A 13,188-nucleotide genomic window follows, 5' to 3' on the forward strand; every position below is an offset into this window, starting at 1 on the left:
GTCCGGGGGCGGGGCTCTGGAGTCCCCTCATTGGTGGACAGTGTAGGGTTCGCTCATCCCCGCCACCTCCTTGGCTGGCGGGAAGAGCTGGGGGGGCGGGGTTTACCGCTGCTTCCGCTGATTGGTCTTCAGCTCTGTCAATACGAAGCTTGAAGCCCCAAAGTGGGCGGGGGAGGGAAGACGGTGGCTAAGGAGGAAAGGAAGCGTGGGGGACGTGTGGTTCCCCAAAGAAGTGTTAAGAATTTTGCAATAGGCCTTAGCAAAGAGGCCTGGGTAAAAGGAGGAGGAGCCAGGAGGCGTGGGGAACGGACCCCGAAGCTCCGGGAACGCATCTTCCAGCGAGTAGGCGGGGCCTTAAAAGTGACGCCGCGCCCCACCAGGAGAGGTTTGCATATTTATAAAGAACCACCGAGATTTCTTGGAGGACTTGGGAGACTAGAGGGGTCAGAACGCCTCGTTCCTAGCACGTTTCCGTTTCCGCTAGGATATTGGCGGTTGGTGAGCATCATGACAACCGTGGTGAGTGTTGGCGTGCGGAGGGCTGAGGCGTTTCAAGGAGCAGGGGGCTGGACCTGGATTCTTGGATCTTAGCGGGGATGGGGGAGCTGGGCGCCTGGACTCCTCGTCTGAGGAAGGAGGGAGCTAGGGGCCCGGGCTTCTAGATCTGAGGGAGAGAAAAAGGGGCTAGGATCTCAGGGACTCCTAGGTTCAAGTGAATATTTACGGTCTCATGTAAATGATAGGAACGCCACCTTCCAAGTCTCTGGGCGCAGTCAGTGACAGTTGTGCCGTCTTAAAGACTGACGAGGGTTGTAGTGTCTTGGGCTCTAAGCCATCCAGTCTTGGGTTGTTGATGACGTGAATGAAACGGCAGCGGGGACCCGTCCTGTGTGCTTCAGATCGTGGAGTTGCTTCCTGAGTCTTGAGCCAAAATGTTGAGAACACAGAGGGTGTTAACAGACAGGGGGAAGAACGCGGGGCATCTTGGGATCTTGTCGTGGGATTGTTCTGACCATTTTCGTATTTCAAGCGCTTTACCGGGGTAAGCTCAGTGTGGTGATCAGGAAGTTATCACTTGAATGAATGCACGTGAACGCCGTAGAGGAAAGACCAGTTACACTAGACCAGGCACCAAGTACTTTCTCCAGAGACTTCTGAATGAAGAAGGGATGTGGCTTTACCTTGGGGGGTTGCACCTGGCTACATGGCTTCTAGATGCCTCCGTTCCTGTGGTGACCCCGGTCAAGATGGGGTGACAGTTACTGGTGTCTGAGGGGGTGAAATGTGAGTCCGTGGTCATGGCCAAGAGTATAGAAGAGGGAAGGGCAGTGAGACCCGGTTCCCACGGGTATGGATGAAGCAGTGGAAGCGTGAGGGGGATGGTAGGAGTTTTGTAATGACATGACCTCTGTTTCCATGAGGTCACCAGGTGGGGAGGAGGGAGGTGGGAGAGGCTTAGGGTGAAAGGAAAAGTTTTGAGGAAGGCAGGTCTGTTTATGGGGTTGCTAAGCGTTGGGAATTCCTAGATCAATGTCTTTTTTTTTTTTTTTTTTTTTTTTTTGTCTCAGAGTCTGATAGGCTGGGGAGGTGTGGATGGAGGTCTGTTCTCAGTCGTCTTGACAGTGGTTTGGGTGCAGTGACCGGCCTCCCATGCGGAAGAATAGGCGTGAGCTGCACAAACAGCAAGGGAGGACACTTGTGACCATGTGGTGGCCAGGAAGTCTGAACTCTTGGTTCCATAGAGAAGAGATGTTGTTTTGTTTTGTTCTGTTTTTTTTTTTTTTTTTTTTTTTTTTTTATCTTTTTAGGGCCCCACCCGCGGCATATGGAGGTTCCCAGGCTAGGGGTCAAATTGGAGCTGTAGCCACTGGCCTACACCACAGCCACAGCCACACAGGATCCGAGCCTTGTCGGCAACCTACACCACAGCTCATCGCACCACTGGATCCTTAACCCACTGAGCGAGGCCGGGAATGGAACTTGTGTCCTCATGGATGCTAGTCAGATTCGTTTCTGCTGAGCCACGATGGGAACTCCAAGAGGAGAGTTTCTTTGGGCTGGTGGAGGAAGAGAGACCTGGGGGAGGAAGAGGGTTGGGGGCGGCTGGCCAAGGAACTGGGTCAGTGTACTGGCTTCTTAGGCCTCCCTTTCTTTCTGTCTCTGGATTTATCTCTTCTGGACATTCCATATAAACGGACTCTTAAGCCCGTGACTTTTTTGGCTGCTTCATCAACTCAGCATGTTTTCAAAGTTGATCCATGTTCATGGATCAGAACTTCATCCCTTTTCATGGCTGGATAACTTTCTGTTGTATGGATAACCCCCTTTTGCTTATCCAGTCATCCATTGATAGTGTATTGGGTTGTTGCTACTGTTTGGTTATGAATGACACTGCCATGAACATTTGCGTGCATCTCCATTGGTTTGGTTTGGTTTGGTTTGGGTTTTGCCCCGCCCATGGTATTTAGAATTCCCAGGTGAAGGATCCCGAATCCAAGCCACAGCTGCGACCCCCACCATGGCTGTGGCAACGCTGGATCCTTAACCCACTGTGCCACAGTGGGAACTCCATGAAGTTCTGGAACTGTCCCAGGTGGAGTTTACTCATCGGTCTCCCTCACATGAGAAGCGACGATGGCTGACTTCTCTCCCTGGAGAGCTGGGGACACAGGCGGCCTCCGTATGTGCTTGTTGAATGAGCTCAACGCTTCAGGTCATCCTTCAGTCCAACCCCAAACACTGAGTCCCGCAGGGAACCAGTGAGATGTGGACTGCACCCTTTATGGGACTCCCATCTGTTAGAGCCCAGGACCTCGATCCAACAGTCTCCCTCAAGAATCTGAGACTCGGCAGGGAGAGCGGGTTCCCCAAAGAGGCCCTTCCTTCTTCTTTTTTTTTTTTTTTAAGGGCCGCACCCGCGGCATATGGAGGTTCCCAGGCTAGGGGTCCAATCAGAGCTGTAGCTGCCGGCCTACACCACAGCCACAGCCATGCCAGATCCGAGCTGCGTCTGTGACCTACGCCACAGCTCACGGCAACACCGGATGATTAACCCACTGAGGGAGGCCAGGGATCAAACCCACAACCTCATGGTTCCTAGTGGGATTCGTTTCCCCTGCACCACGATGAGAACTCCCAAGAGGCCCTTCCTTCAGTTTAGACATCCAGAGACCCTAAACTAGCCAAGCAGGGGCTGAGGTCAGGGAGCACCTCCCTTAATGAGTGATGCTTGATCCGATTCAGTCAGGGTAGAGGAGAGAGCAGGCTGGACCCAGGGACCTGCAAAGGTCTAGTGACAGAGCTGGGACAGTGAGGTACAAGCAGTGGGGAGGTGGCACTGGAAGATCAACAGGGGCCAGAACATGTCCAGGTTGATGCCTGCCCTGTGCTCTGTGTATGTTCTTGCAGCTCTGGGGGACAAGGCGGACTTCTTCCTTCAGCAAATAATTTCCATGCACCAAGTGTGTGCCCGGCCCTGGGAGCAGGGCTATGAACAAGACAGACGCAGTCTCTGGCCGCTTGAGCTTGACTGTGTAATGGGATCAACCCACCAGCCTTCATGGGCGACAACTCCTGCCTTCAGGGAGGAGAGGAAAGAACTGTTGCGTGTGGGGTGGGCAGGGGGACAGAGGAGGGGTTGCTGAAAGCTGGGACCGCAAAAGCTCGACTGACGCCTCTTCCTCTGACACCAGACAGCCACAACCAAGGTCCCGGAAATCCGCGATGTGACGAGGATCGAGCGTATCGGTGAGTAAGCGTGGGTCAGGGACAGGATCTAGCCCCTGCCTGCCCCCTGCCCCCTGCCAGAGCCAGTCTACCTGGGACCCTTGGAGGGGGGCAGCCTGCACACTCCCCCACCCCACCGTAAGGAGGGAGGCCTTAGTCCCAGATGACTCAGAGGTGGGGGGGAACCATGTCAGGCCCCAACCCCAAGCTACCACTGCTGGCTGGGCTGCCCTGATGGGCCTCCCGGGTGCCCCAGCATCCTGCTTGGAAATCGTGAAAGGGGGTTTTTGCTGAGATCTTCCAGGGGTTGGCCCCGCAGCGAATGTCCCATCCAGCCAGCATACGCTGGGGCTTCAGCTCTGAGAGGGCAGGGACCTGGCTCCTTCCTAGCAGTGTCCCCGGCACAGGTCCTGGCAGGCCAGAGGCTCCACAGGTCACCACTGAACACGGGAGTTTGCATCCTTTGAATCCTTGGCGTAGCCCTGCAGTGTTCCTCCTGCCACCGTCATCCCATTTTTAGCTGAAGGGACCAGGACTCAGTGACGCAATCAAGCCCCTGGTCCCAGCTCCCCGGGAGCAGGAAGTGGGGGTGTAGAGGGTTCAGCAGGGTGTAGCCTTTGCAGAGAGCCTGCCCTGCAGGGAGGAGACCACTCATTCATTCGTTCATTCATTCCTTCATTCCTGTTCGTTCACTCATTCATCCACAGCTTCCAGGAGAGGTAGTAATAAGGGCCTGGGGTGATTACTGAGCCCCAGCAGGGCTCCAGGCTGATAATAATAGCTGCGATTTGTGTTTCTCCAAGTCCCAGGTCCCGTGAAGTATGATTAGAACTTGGGAGGTCCCTCAGGCCACCATGTAGCCTAGGAGCCACTCTGTTTACTGAGCATTGACCGTGTCTGGCCATCATCCCAGTGAGGTGGGGACGTGTGTGTTGGGGGGTGAGAGGGGACCGTGGCCAAGGCGGACACCAGCACTGGGTAGGGGCGCCCCTCCCCTCAGGCCACACATGGCCACCAGCGAGCTGGCCTGTAACCAGTTGAGCTGGCCGGTAACCGCCTCTGCTTCCTTCCCCGCACACAGGCGCTCACTCCCACATCCGGGGGCTGGGGCTCGACGATGCCTTGGAGCCACGGCAGGTAGAGCCCAGGGGGCCGTGGTGGGAAGGCTGCTCCCTGGGGGCCTGGGGTGGAGGGGACCCCAGGGGTTGTGGGGACTGTGTTCTGACCTTCTAGACCTTTGGCTGCATGTCTGTAAAATTTCCCCACGCGTGGAGTTTTATTTTGGTCTTTCAAAAAAAAAAACAATGGGGGTGGAAAAGGCTGTTTTGGCTTTTTTCTGAAGTCTCAGCCACCAGCGTCTTCTTTGAGCTCACTAGCCTGGAGGCTGTAGAAATGCAGGGGTAGACCTGTAGCAAGAAAGTCCCCTGATGTGCTCTGTCACCTCCCCGCCAGGCTTCCCAGGGCATGGTGGGCCAGCTGGCGGCCCGGCGAGCAGCCGGCGTGGTGCTGGAGATGATCCGCGAAGGGAAGATCGCCGGCCGGGCGGTCCTCATTGCTGGCCAGCCAGGCACCGGGAAGACGGCCATCGCCATGGGTAAGGGACCTCTCGGGGGGAGAGCGCGCCTGGTCTCGCCAGGTGGTCCCTCCCGTGAAGGTCAAGGTCCGGTTCAGCCACATTCAACAAGACGGCAGCAGCTTCACCCCTAAGGGTTCCTTCTCTTACTGGAAGATTCGGAACATAGGCCAGCTCGGGCTTGTCGAGCAGTCCCATGGAAGCTCCTGCCTTCCTGCCTCAACATGCGTTGCATGTCGGGGTCACCTCATGTTGCAAGAAGGTGGCCTACACGCCAGCCTTCGCACCCATACTCCAAATAGAAGGAGAAGGAGGAATTGCAATGAGGGTGTGCCTCCTGGAGGTGGCTCCCTTTGAGCTGCTGTCTTAGGCCTCCCACACACGGCTGCTCATACTTTATTGACTAGAACTTAATAGCCACACTCTGCTGCCCAGGTGAGTGAAACATTAAAATGTCTTTGAGGAGTTCCCCTTGTGGCTCAACAGGTTAAGAACCTGACATAGCGTCTGTGAGGATGCAGGTTTCATCCCTAGCCTCACTCAGTGGGTTAAGGATCCGGCGTTGCCGTGAGCTGTGGTGTAGGTTGCAGACACGGCTCAGATACCGTGTGGCTGTGGCTGTGGTTTAGGCCGGCAGCTACAGCTCCGATTCCACCCTGAGCCTGGAAACCTCCATATGCCGTGGGTGCAGCCCTAAAAAAAAAGAAAAGAAAAGAAAGAAAATGGAAAAAAAATACTGCTGTTGGTCAGTCAGTGTTTTAATATTTCCACAGTTTCACTGTTGCACAATTTCGTAACGGCACCCATTCTTTGTAACTGTTAGTGCTTTAAAGAAATATTTCAGGTGTCATTAGGATTGTTGCTGCCAGTGATATGCGTAAATGGCACTTGAAATAAATATATTGTGTTAACTCTAAAAACAAAAAAAAAAAAAAGAAGGAAAATGGAAAAAATAAAAAGATCACTTGGTGCTAAGTCGTGACGCTGGGATTCGAACCTAGGCCGTTTGACTCGATTACCTTCTCTTCTAGCCCCTTGGCCTCTAGGCCCTGATCATTAACCCTAAGCCCTGAGAGGCTGGGAGGCAGGACTGGCCAGATGCCAGAGTCGTGGTGCTTGCGCTCTGGGCAGCTCGGGGCTCGAGCCCTCCCGCCCCTGCCCGCTGGCCTCGCTTTCTTTCCATCTCCCTGTCTGCACGCAGCACCCAGCCCCTCTCCTTTCTTCCTGCCTGAGGAAGGAGGAGCTGGCTCGCCCCGGAGTGGCTGTTTGGTTCCTGGGGCCTGGGCGGCCCCACTGACCCAGGCTGCCCCACCCCCCGCAGGCATGGCACAGGCCCTGGGCCCTGACACCCCGTTCACGGCCATCGCCGGCAGTGAGATCTTCTCCCTGGAGATGAGCAAGACGGAGGCGCTGACCCAGGCCTTCCGGCGCTCCATTGGCGTGCGCATCAAGTAAGCAGGGGGTGCTGCCCGCTCCTAGCAGCCCTGGGACAGCCCCCCACCCCACCCCGGCCCTGGCCAGCGTGTCCTTTGTGCGCCCAAGGGCTCACGGGAGGGCAGATTCCTGCAGGGCCCGCGCTCGGGCGCGCTCCTTAGGTCTGTTCTCTGGCCAGGGAGGAGACGGAGATCATCGAAGGGGAGGTGGTGGAGATCCAGATCGATCGGCCGGCAACCGGGACGGTGAGTCTGCCCCGGGGCTGGAGGGTGGGGATGTGGGGTCCAAGGTGAGGTCCGAATCCCATGGAACATTCGCGATGCCACACATTGGGGATGGCCATGTGCGGACAGCAGTTTGTCCATTTGTGAGGGATACTGGGAGCAGTTACAGCCAAGCTGTGGAATGTCAGAGAAGGTCTGGAAGTTTCTCTCAGTGAATTCCTAGTCAGGCTTGAAAAAAACCTGTTTTATGGAAGTTCCCGGGGTGGCTCAGCGGTAGCAAATCTGACTAGTATCCATGAGGATGTGGATTCGATCCCTGGCCTCCCTCAATGGGTTAAGGATCCAGTGTTGCTGTGGCATAGGTCGCAGACGTGGCTCGGATCCTGCGTTGCTGTGGCTGTGGTGTAGGCCAACAGCTGCAGCTCCAATTCAACCCCTAGCCTGGGAACTTAACATATGTTGCAGGTGTGTCCCTGAAAATCAAAAATCAAAATCAAAATAAGGAGTTGCCGTCCTGGCACAGCGGAAACGAATCCGACTAGGAACCATGAGGTTGTGGGTTCGATCCCTGTCCTTGTTTAGTGGGTTAAGGATCCAGCATTGCTGTGAGCTGTGGTGTAGGTCACAGAAACAGCTTCGATCTGACATTGCTGTGGCTCTGGTATAGGCCAGCAGCTACAGCTCTGATTCAACCCCTAGCCTGGCAACCTCCATATGCCACAGATACGGCCCTAAAAAAGGACAAAAGACAAAAAATAAAAAAAAAAAAATCAAAATGAACAGCCAGGGACTTCCCATCATGGCTCAGTAGGTTAAGAACCAACTAGTATCGATGAGGATGTCGTTTGATCCCTGGCCTCTCTCAATGGGTTAAGGATCCAGCATTGCCAAGCTGGATCGTAGGTTACAGATATGACTGGCATCTGGTGTTGCTATGGCTGTGGCAGCTGTAGGCTGGCACCTGCTGCTCCAGTTCAACCCTTAGCCTGGAAACTTCCATATGCTGCAGGATCGGCCCTAAAAAGCAAACCAAAAAATGAACAGCCAGAATTCCCTTTAACTCCCACCCCTACCTCTGTCCCTTCATCCTGCCACCTGTCCCTGCAAAGGGAGCACCTCACTGTGGAAACAATTCAGGGAACCGGCAAAGACCTGGATATGCTGGGAAAAGCCCAGGCTAGGTGACTGTTTATTTTGTAGGCATTTTGTTTTCTTAGCTTATCTCATGGGGAGAGCTTGTGGCACTTTTATTGTCTTAGCTTATCTTGTGGGAAAGGCTTGGCAGTTTTATTTTCTTAATTGTGTTTAGCTCAGCTCCACCTTCGGGTTTGTGATCAGAAACCACCTTTTATTTGGGTATAAAGAGCGGGACCCTCCTGGGCACTGGCCGCTCTGTGGGACCTCAGGTCCCTGTTGTTTTTATCCACTTTGTCTTTGAGGTTTTTGCTTGTTCCTTTATTGTTTTTTGTTTGTTGTTTAATTTTTATGGCTGCACCAGCAGCTGTGGAGGTTCCCAGACTAGGGGTCACATCGGAGCTGTAGCTGCCAGCCTATGCCACAGCCACAGCAACAGGGGCTCCAAGCCACATCTGGGACCTACACCATAGCTTGTGGGGGATCCTTAACCCACTGAGCGAGGCCAGGGATCGAACCCGCATCCTCAGGGATACTAGTCGGATTCTTAACCTGCTGAGCCACAACGGGAACTCCCATATTGAGCTTTTAATAATAGATTTATTGAGGAGCAATTGACATCCAATAAGCCGCACCCTTGAAGGTCTGCAGGATGCTAGGTTTTCATGCACCCACGAAACTGTCGCTGCCGTGCTGTCAATGAATAGCCCCATCAAGCCCCCAAAGCTGCCCTTTGTCATGCCCATGCTGAGGCTGTGTTGGGGAGACACGTGGGGCCTTCTCTGAGCCCTGTGCCTGGCGTGTCACCCGTCAGGGCTCCAAGGTGGGCAAGCTGACCCTCAAGACCACAGAGATGGAGACCATATATGACCTGGGTACCAAGATGATCGAGTCCCTGACCAAGGACAAGGTCCAGGCTGGGTGAGCAGCGGGGGTGGCACCAGGTGGCTGGGGGTGGAGGGACTCTAGCCCTTCCTTTTCTCACCACCCCCCTTACCCTGCAGGGACGTGATCACCATTGACAAAGCCACGGGCAAGATCTCCAAGCTGGGACGCTCCTTCACCCGTGCTCGCGACTATGATGCCATGGGCTCCCAGGTGAGCTGGGCTCTGGGGTCCCCTCATCAGGTGCCAGGATATTTCTCTCTGCTCCATCTCCCCCCGGGGGGCCAGGCCTGGGATCCTCCTGTCACCCCCTACCCCCATGTCCCTGCTACTCCTGGTTCTTCCCCATACCCTCTAGGACAGCTGGTGTGCCCAGCTTGGCACTTGGTTTTCCGGTGTCCTCCAGGCACCCCCATGTCCCTCAGGGCTCTTGAAGAGTATTGAAAAATGCCCTCGGAGTTCCCTTCGTGGCACAGTGGAAACAATCCGACTGGCAAACATGAGGTTACATCTTCGATCCCTGGCCTCACTCAGTGGGTTAAGGATCCAGCGTTGCCATGAGCTGCGGTGTAAATCACAGACACGGTTCAGATCCCATGTTGCTGTGGTCAAGGTGTAGGCCGGCAGCTGCATCGGTTCCCATTTGACCCCCAGCCTGGGAACCTCCATATGCCGCGGGTGTGGCCCTCAAACACAAGAAAAAAAAAAAAGAAACGTGCCCTTGTCTTGACTACCTCTTGGGCCTGGGGGTTTGGGGAACCCCCTCTGGATTCCTCACCTCATTCCAGCGCGCCCCAGTCTCCCCCCGACAGCGCCTTGCCCCCGCCCCCCATGCCCTTCTCTGCCCTTGTCCACGCCTGAACCCTGCCCCTGGTCCCACAGACCAAGTTCGTGCAGTGCCCGGATGGGGAGCTCCAGAAACGCAAGGAAGTCGTGCACACCGTGTCCCTGCACGAGATCGATGTCATCAACTCCCGCACCCAGGGCTTCCTGGCCCTCTTCTCAGGTGAGGCCGTCTGTCCACCCACCCAACCCCCGGCCCCGAGCTCCCTCTTCCCACCTGCCAGTGCCCATGGCGTCCCCGTCTCCTCTGTATCTTTTTCTCCTTCGGTGTGTGGTTTGCCCCCTCCCCACTCCTGCCTGAGTCCTTCTCTCAGGTGGTCTGACGGGGGCGCCCCTGTACCCCCTCTGCCTCTGTTCTTCCTCTCTGGGGCCCCTCCGACTCCCCGGCCCTCATGTCGCGTAGCCACTCCAGTCTGGGTCTCTCTTCCCTCTGTGCCCGGCCTCCCATCTCTCTGGGTCATCGTCCCGCCTCCGGCCCTGGATCCCTGTCTCCTCTCTGACACCCCCCACAACCGGCAGGTGACACGGGGGAGATCAAGTCAGAAGTCCGAGAGCAGATCAACGCCAAGGTGGCTGAGTGGCGGGAGGAGGGCAAGGCGGAGATCATCCCTGGCGTGAGTACCTGGCCGAGGCCACGGCAGGCGGCCCGCGGGGGTTCGCAGGAGAAGAGGGGGCGCGGGAGGTGGATTTCATGTCCCCCCCCCGATGGCCCCCAGGTGCTGTTTATCGACGAGGTCCACATGCTGGACATCGAGAGCTTCTCCTTCCTCAACCGGGCCCTGGAGAGTGACATGGCACCTGTCCTCATCATGGCCACCAACCGCGGCATCACCCGGTGAGAACGGGCGTGCTGGGTGGCAGGAAGGCCACAGGGTTAAACAGGCCAGGGCTGCGGAGCACCTCGTTGGGGAGCTGCGCTGCTGTAGTGGGCTGCCCTCGGGCGCTGGGGCCCGGGCGGCTGGCGTACTTTCCCTCAAACAAAAGCAGGCGAGCGCTCGGGGCTGGTGGGTGCCCAGCTGCACAGGCGCTCTGGGACCCAGCATGCTCTGTCTTTTCTTGTTCCCAGAGGCCTCAAGGTTACAGATTCCAAACTGTGTGCCCAGGCAGGCACGCGGGGTGCTGCAGAGAACACAGGAGTGCTGTGGGTGTTTTCAAATGTTTGAGGGACACCTCGTGACATGAGTCGGGTGCTCTGTAAACCACTCCAATTAAGTCACTTAGATCCAACTACTTAGGAATAAACAGAACAAAACTTATTCCCCTTGGCCCAAGGATGCTAAGGAAAAATTCCTGACAGAGTTCCCCTTGTGGCTCAACAAGTTAAGAACCCAACTACTATCCATGAGGATGTGGGTTTGATCCCTGGCCTCACTCAGTGGGTTCAGGCCATTAGCTGCAGTGTAGGTCGCAGATGGGGCTCTGAGCTGAGCCCGTGTTGCTATGGAATCTGCTAGAGTTCCTGCTGTGGTGCAGTGGGTTCAGGATCCAGTGTTGTCTCTGCAGCAGCGTGGCTTTGATCCTCAGTCTGGTGCAGTGGGTTAAGGATCCAGAGTTGCTGCAGCTGCAGCTCAAGTTCAGTCCCTGGCCGGGGAACTTCCATATGATTCGGGTGTAGCCAAAAAAAAAAAAAAAAGGAATCTGCTGTTTCCTGGCACCTGCCATGTGCAGCAGGGGACAGGACTGTGCCAGTGGAGCTCTGTGTCAAGCAGAGAAGCGGGACCTTGAGCCGCTAATCCCAGACATAGATCTCTAGCTAAATCCAGCCCAGCTCTAGAGGGGGAGGGATGCAGTCAGGGGCCGGCTGTGCTGTCAGGCGGTGACGCCAGCCGGCCGGGAGCTGAAGGCCAAGCGAGTGGTATTTGACCCAGTGAGTGGGCCATGGCGGAAGGGGTGGGGAGGGCTGTCCGGGTAAGGGGAATGGGGAGCCGGGCTGTTAAGAGCACCACCCTGACCGCCCTCCCTTCCCCCTCCTGCCCAGGATCCGGGGCACCAGCTACCAGAGCCCCCATGGCATCCCCATCGATCTGCTGGACCGACTGCTCATCGTCTCCACCTCCCCCTACAGCGAGAAAGACACAAAGCAGATCCTCCGCATCCGGTGCGGGTGGGGCTGGTGTCCACCCTCTTTGGCCCATGGGGACCCCGAGGTCTGAAGGGGAGGTGGCTGGGCCCGCCAGAAGTCCTGCTGGGCTGGGCATCGAAGCAGTGGCCTCTGAGGAGGTTGTGAGGGTTGGAGAAAGGCGGGGGGGTGTTGGTGACACAGCTGGGGGAGGTGAGGGGGAGCCCAGGAGTGGGAGGGTCCGGAGGCCCACCCCAGGTTTAGGCTCAGCCGGTGCCTCAGCGGCCCTTGGCACTCAGCATCCTGTGCCTCTGAGAGTGAGACTCCACGTGGCCCCAGGAGGTGCAGCAGCGCCCCTTGGGGGAGGGCTCTGCGGCAGAGTCTGCACCCTGGCTGACCGCCGCCCCCGCCATAGGTGCGAGGAGGAGGATGTGGAGATGAGCGAAGACGCCTACACGGTGCTGACCCGCATCGGGCTGGAGACCTCCCTGCGCTACGCCATCCAGCTCATTACAGCCGCCAGCCTGGTGTGCCGCAAGCGCAAGGTCAGCGGCTGAGGGCGCCCTGGGGGCTTGGAGCAGTGAGTGGAGGGCCCGCTGGTCCCAGGGCTTTCCCTGGGCCACAGCCTTTCGTCCTAGGACTTGGGTTTCAGAGGCAGGGAGCTTCCGGTCTCTGCGCTTGGTTGCTGTGTCTCCTGGCCGGACGCCCGGGAGGCGCCGGGAGGCGCCGACTGAATAGCTATTGGCTGCACTCCGATGCCGTGAAGTCCCTTTTACAGATGAGCACACCAGGGGTGGAGAGGTGGGGGCCGTGGCCGGGCGGTGGCCCTGCTGGGATTTGACCCCAGGCGACCTGGCCCCAGAGTCGTTGCTCCCGCCCCGGGGGGGCCCCCCCTCTGAGGTCTGGCACCCCCATCAGGGCACGGAGGTCCAGGTGGACGACATCAAGCGGGTCTACTCGCTCTTTCTGGACGAGTCACGATCCACGCAGTACATGAAGGAGTACCAGGATGCCTTCCTCTTCAACGAGCTCAGTGAGTATCGGCCCCGCCGCCCACCGCCGCCCGCCCGCCGGCCCGCAGAGGGAGGGGAGCCCGGCCTGGAGAGCTCGGGCCCTGCCCTCTGGGCCACACCGACCACCTGGCCTTCCTTCTCCCCACAGAAGGCGAGACCATGGACACCTCCTGAGCCCACGTCACCCTCTCCCCCACCTCCCCTGTTTTCTACCAGAGTTCTGACACCGTGACTTTGTATAAAATGGTTCCGAAACTGGGCCCACTGTGTGGGTGTGGGTGTAGGTGTGTACATACG

General features: G+C 57.0%; 1 protein-coding gene across 4 annotated transcripts; it reads left to right on the forward strand.

Moving 5' to 3' along the window:
- RUVBL2 (RuvB like AAA ATPase 2) lies at nucleotides 153-13,151 on the forward strand. 4 transcript variants are annotated; one of them, XM_005664694.3, is made up of 15 exons: nucleotides 153-519; nucleotides 3,693-3,747; nucleotides 4,808-4,863; nucleotides 5,179-5,320; nucleotides 6,621-6,750; nucleotides 6,912-6,978; nucleotides 8,906-9,012; nucleotides 9,096-9,189; nucleotides 9,859-9,982; nucleotides 10,339-10,433; nucleotides 10,536-10,654; nucleotides 11,798-11,917; nucleotides 12,294-12,423; nucleotides 12,797-12,911; nucleotides 13,043-13,151. In XM_005664694.3, the coding sequence occupies exons 1-15, from the start codon at nucleotides 508-510 to the stop codon at nucleotides 13,063-13,065; spliced, it is 1,389 nt and encodes a 462-aa protein (XP_005664751.1). In that variant the 5' UTR covers nucleotides 153-507; the 3' UTR covers nucleotides 13,066-13,151.

Source organism: Sus scrofa, chromosome 6 (assembly GCF_000003025.6).
Source record: "Sus scrofa isolate TJ Tabasco breed Duroc chromosome 6, Sscrofa11.1, whole genome shotgun sequence".
Taxonomy (NCBI): Eukaryota; Metazoa; Chordata; class Mammalia; order Artiodactyla; family Suidae; genus Sus; species Sus scrofa.

What these genes read in the sequence shown, in the direction of transcription:
- RUVBL2 (XM_005664694.3), top strand. An exon ending in ATCGGCCGGCAACCGGGACG is followed by an intron (nt 6,979 to 8,905) that starts GTGAGTCTGCCC and finishes GTCACCCGTCAG; the next exon opens with GGCTCCAAGGTGGGCAAGCT. An exon ending in CTTCCTGGCCCTCTTCTCAG is followed by an intron (nt 9,983 to 10,338) that starts GTGAGGCCGTCT and finishes CACAACCGGCAG; the next exon opens with GTGACACGGGGGAGATCAAG.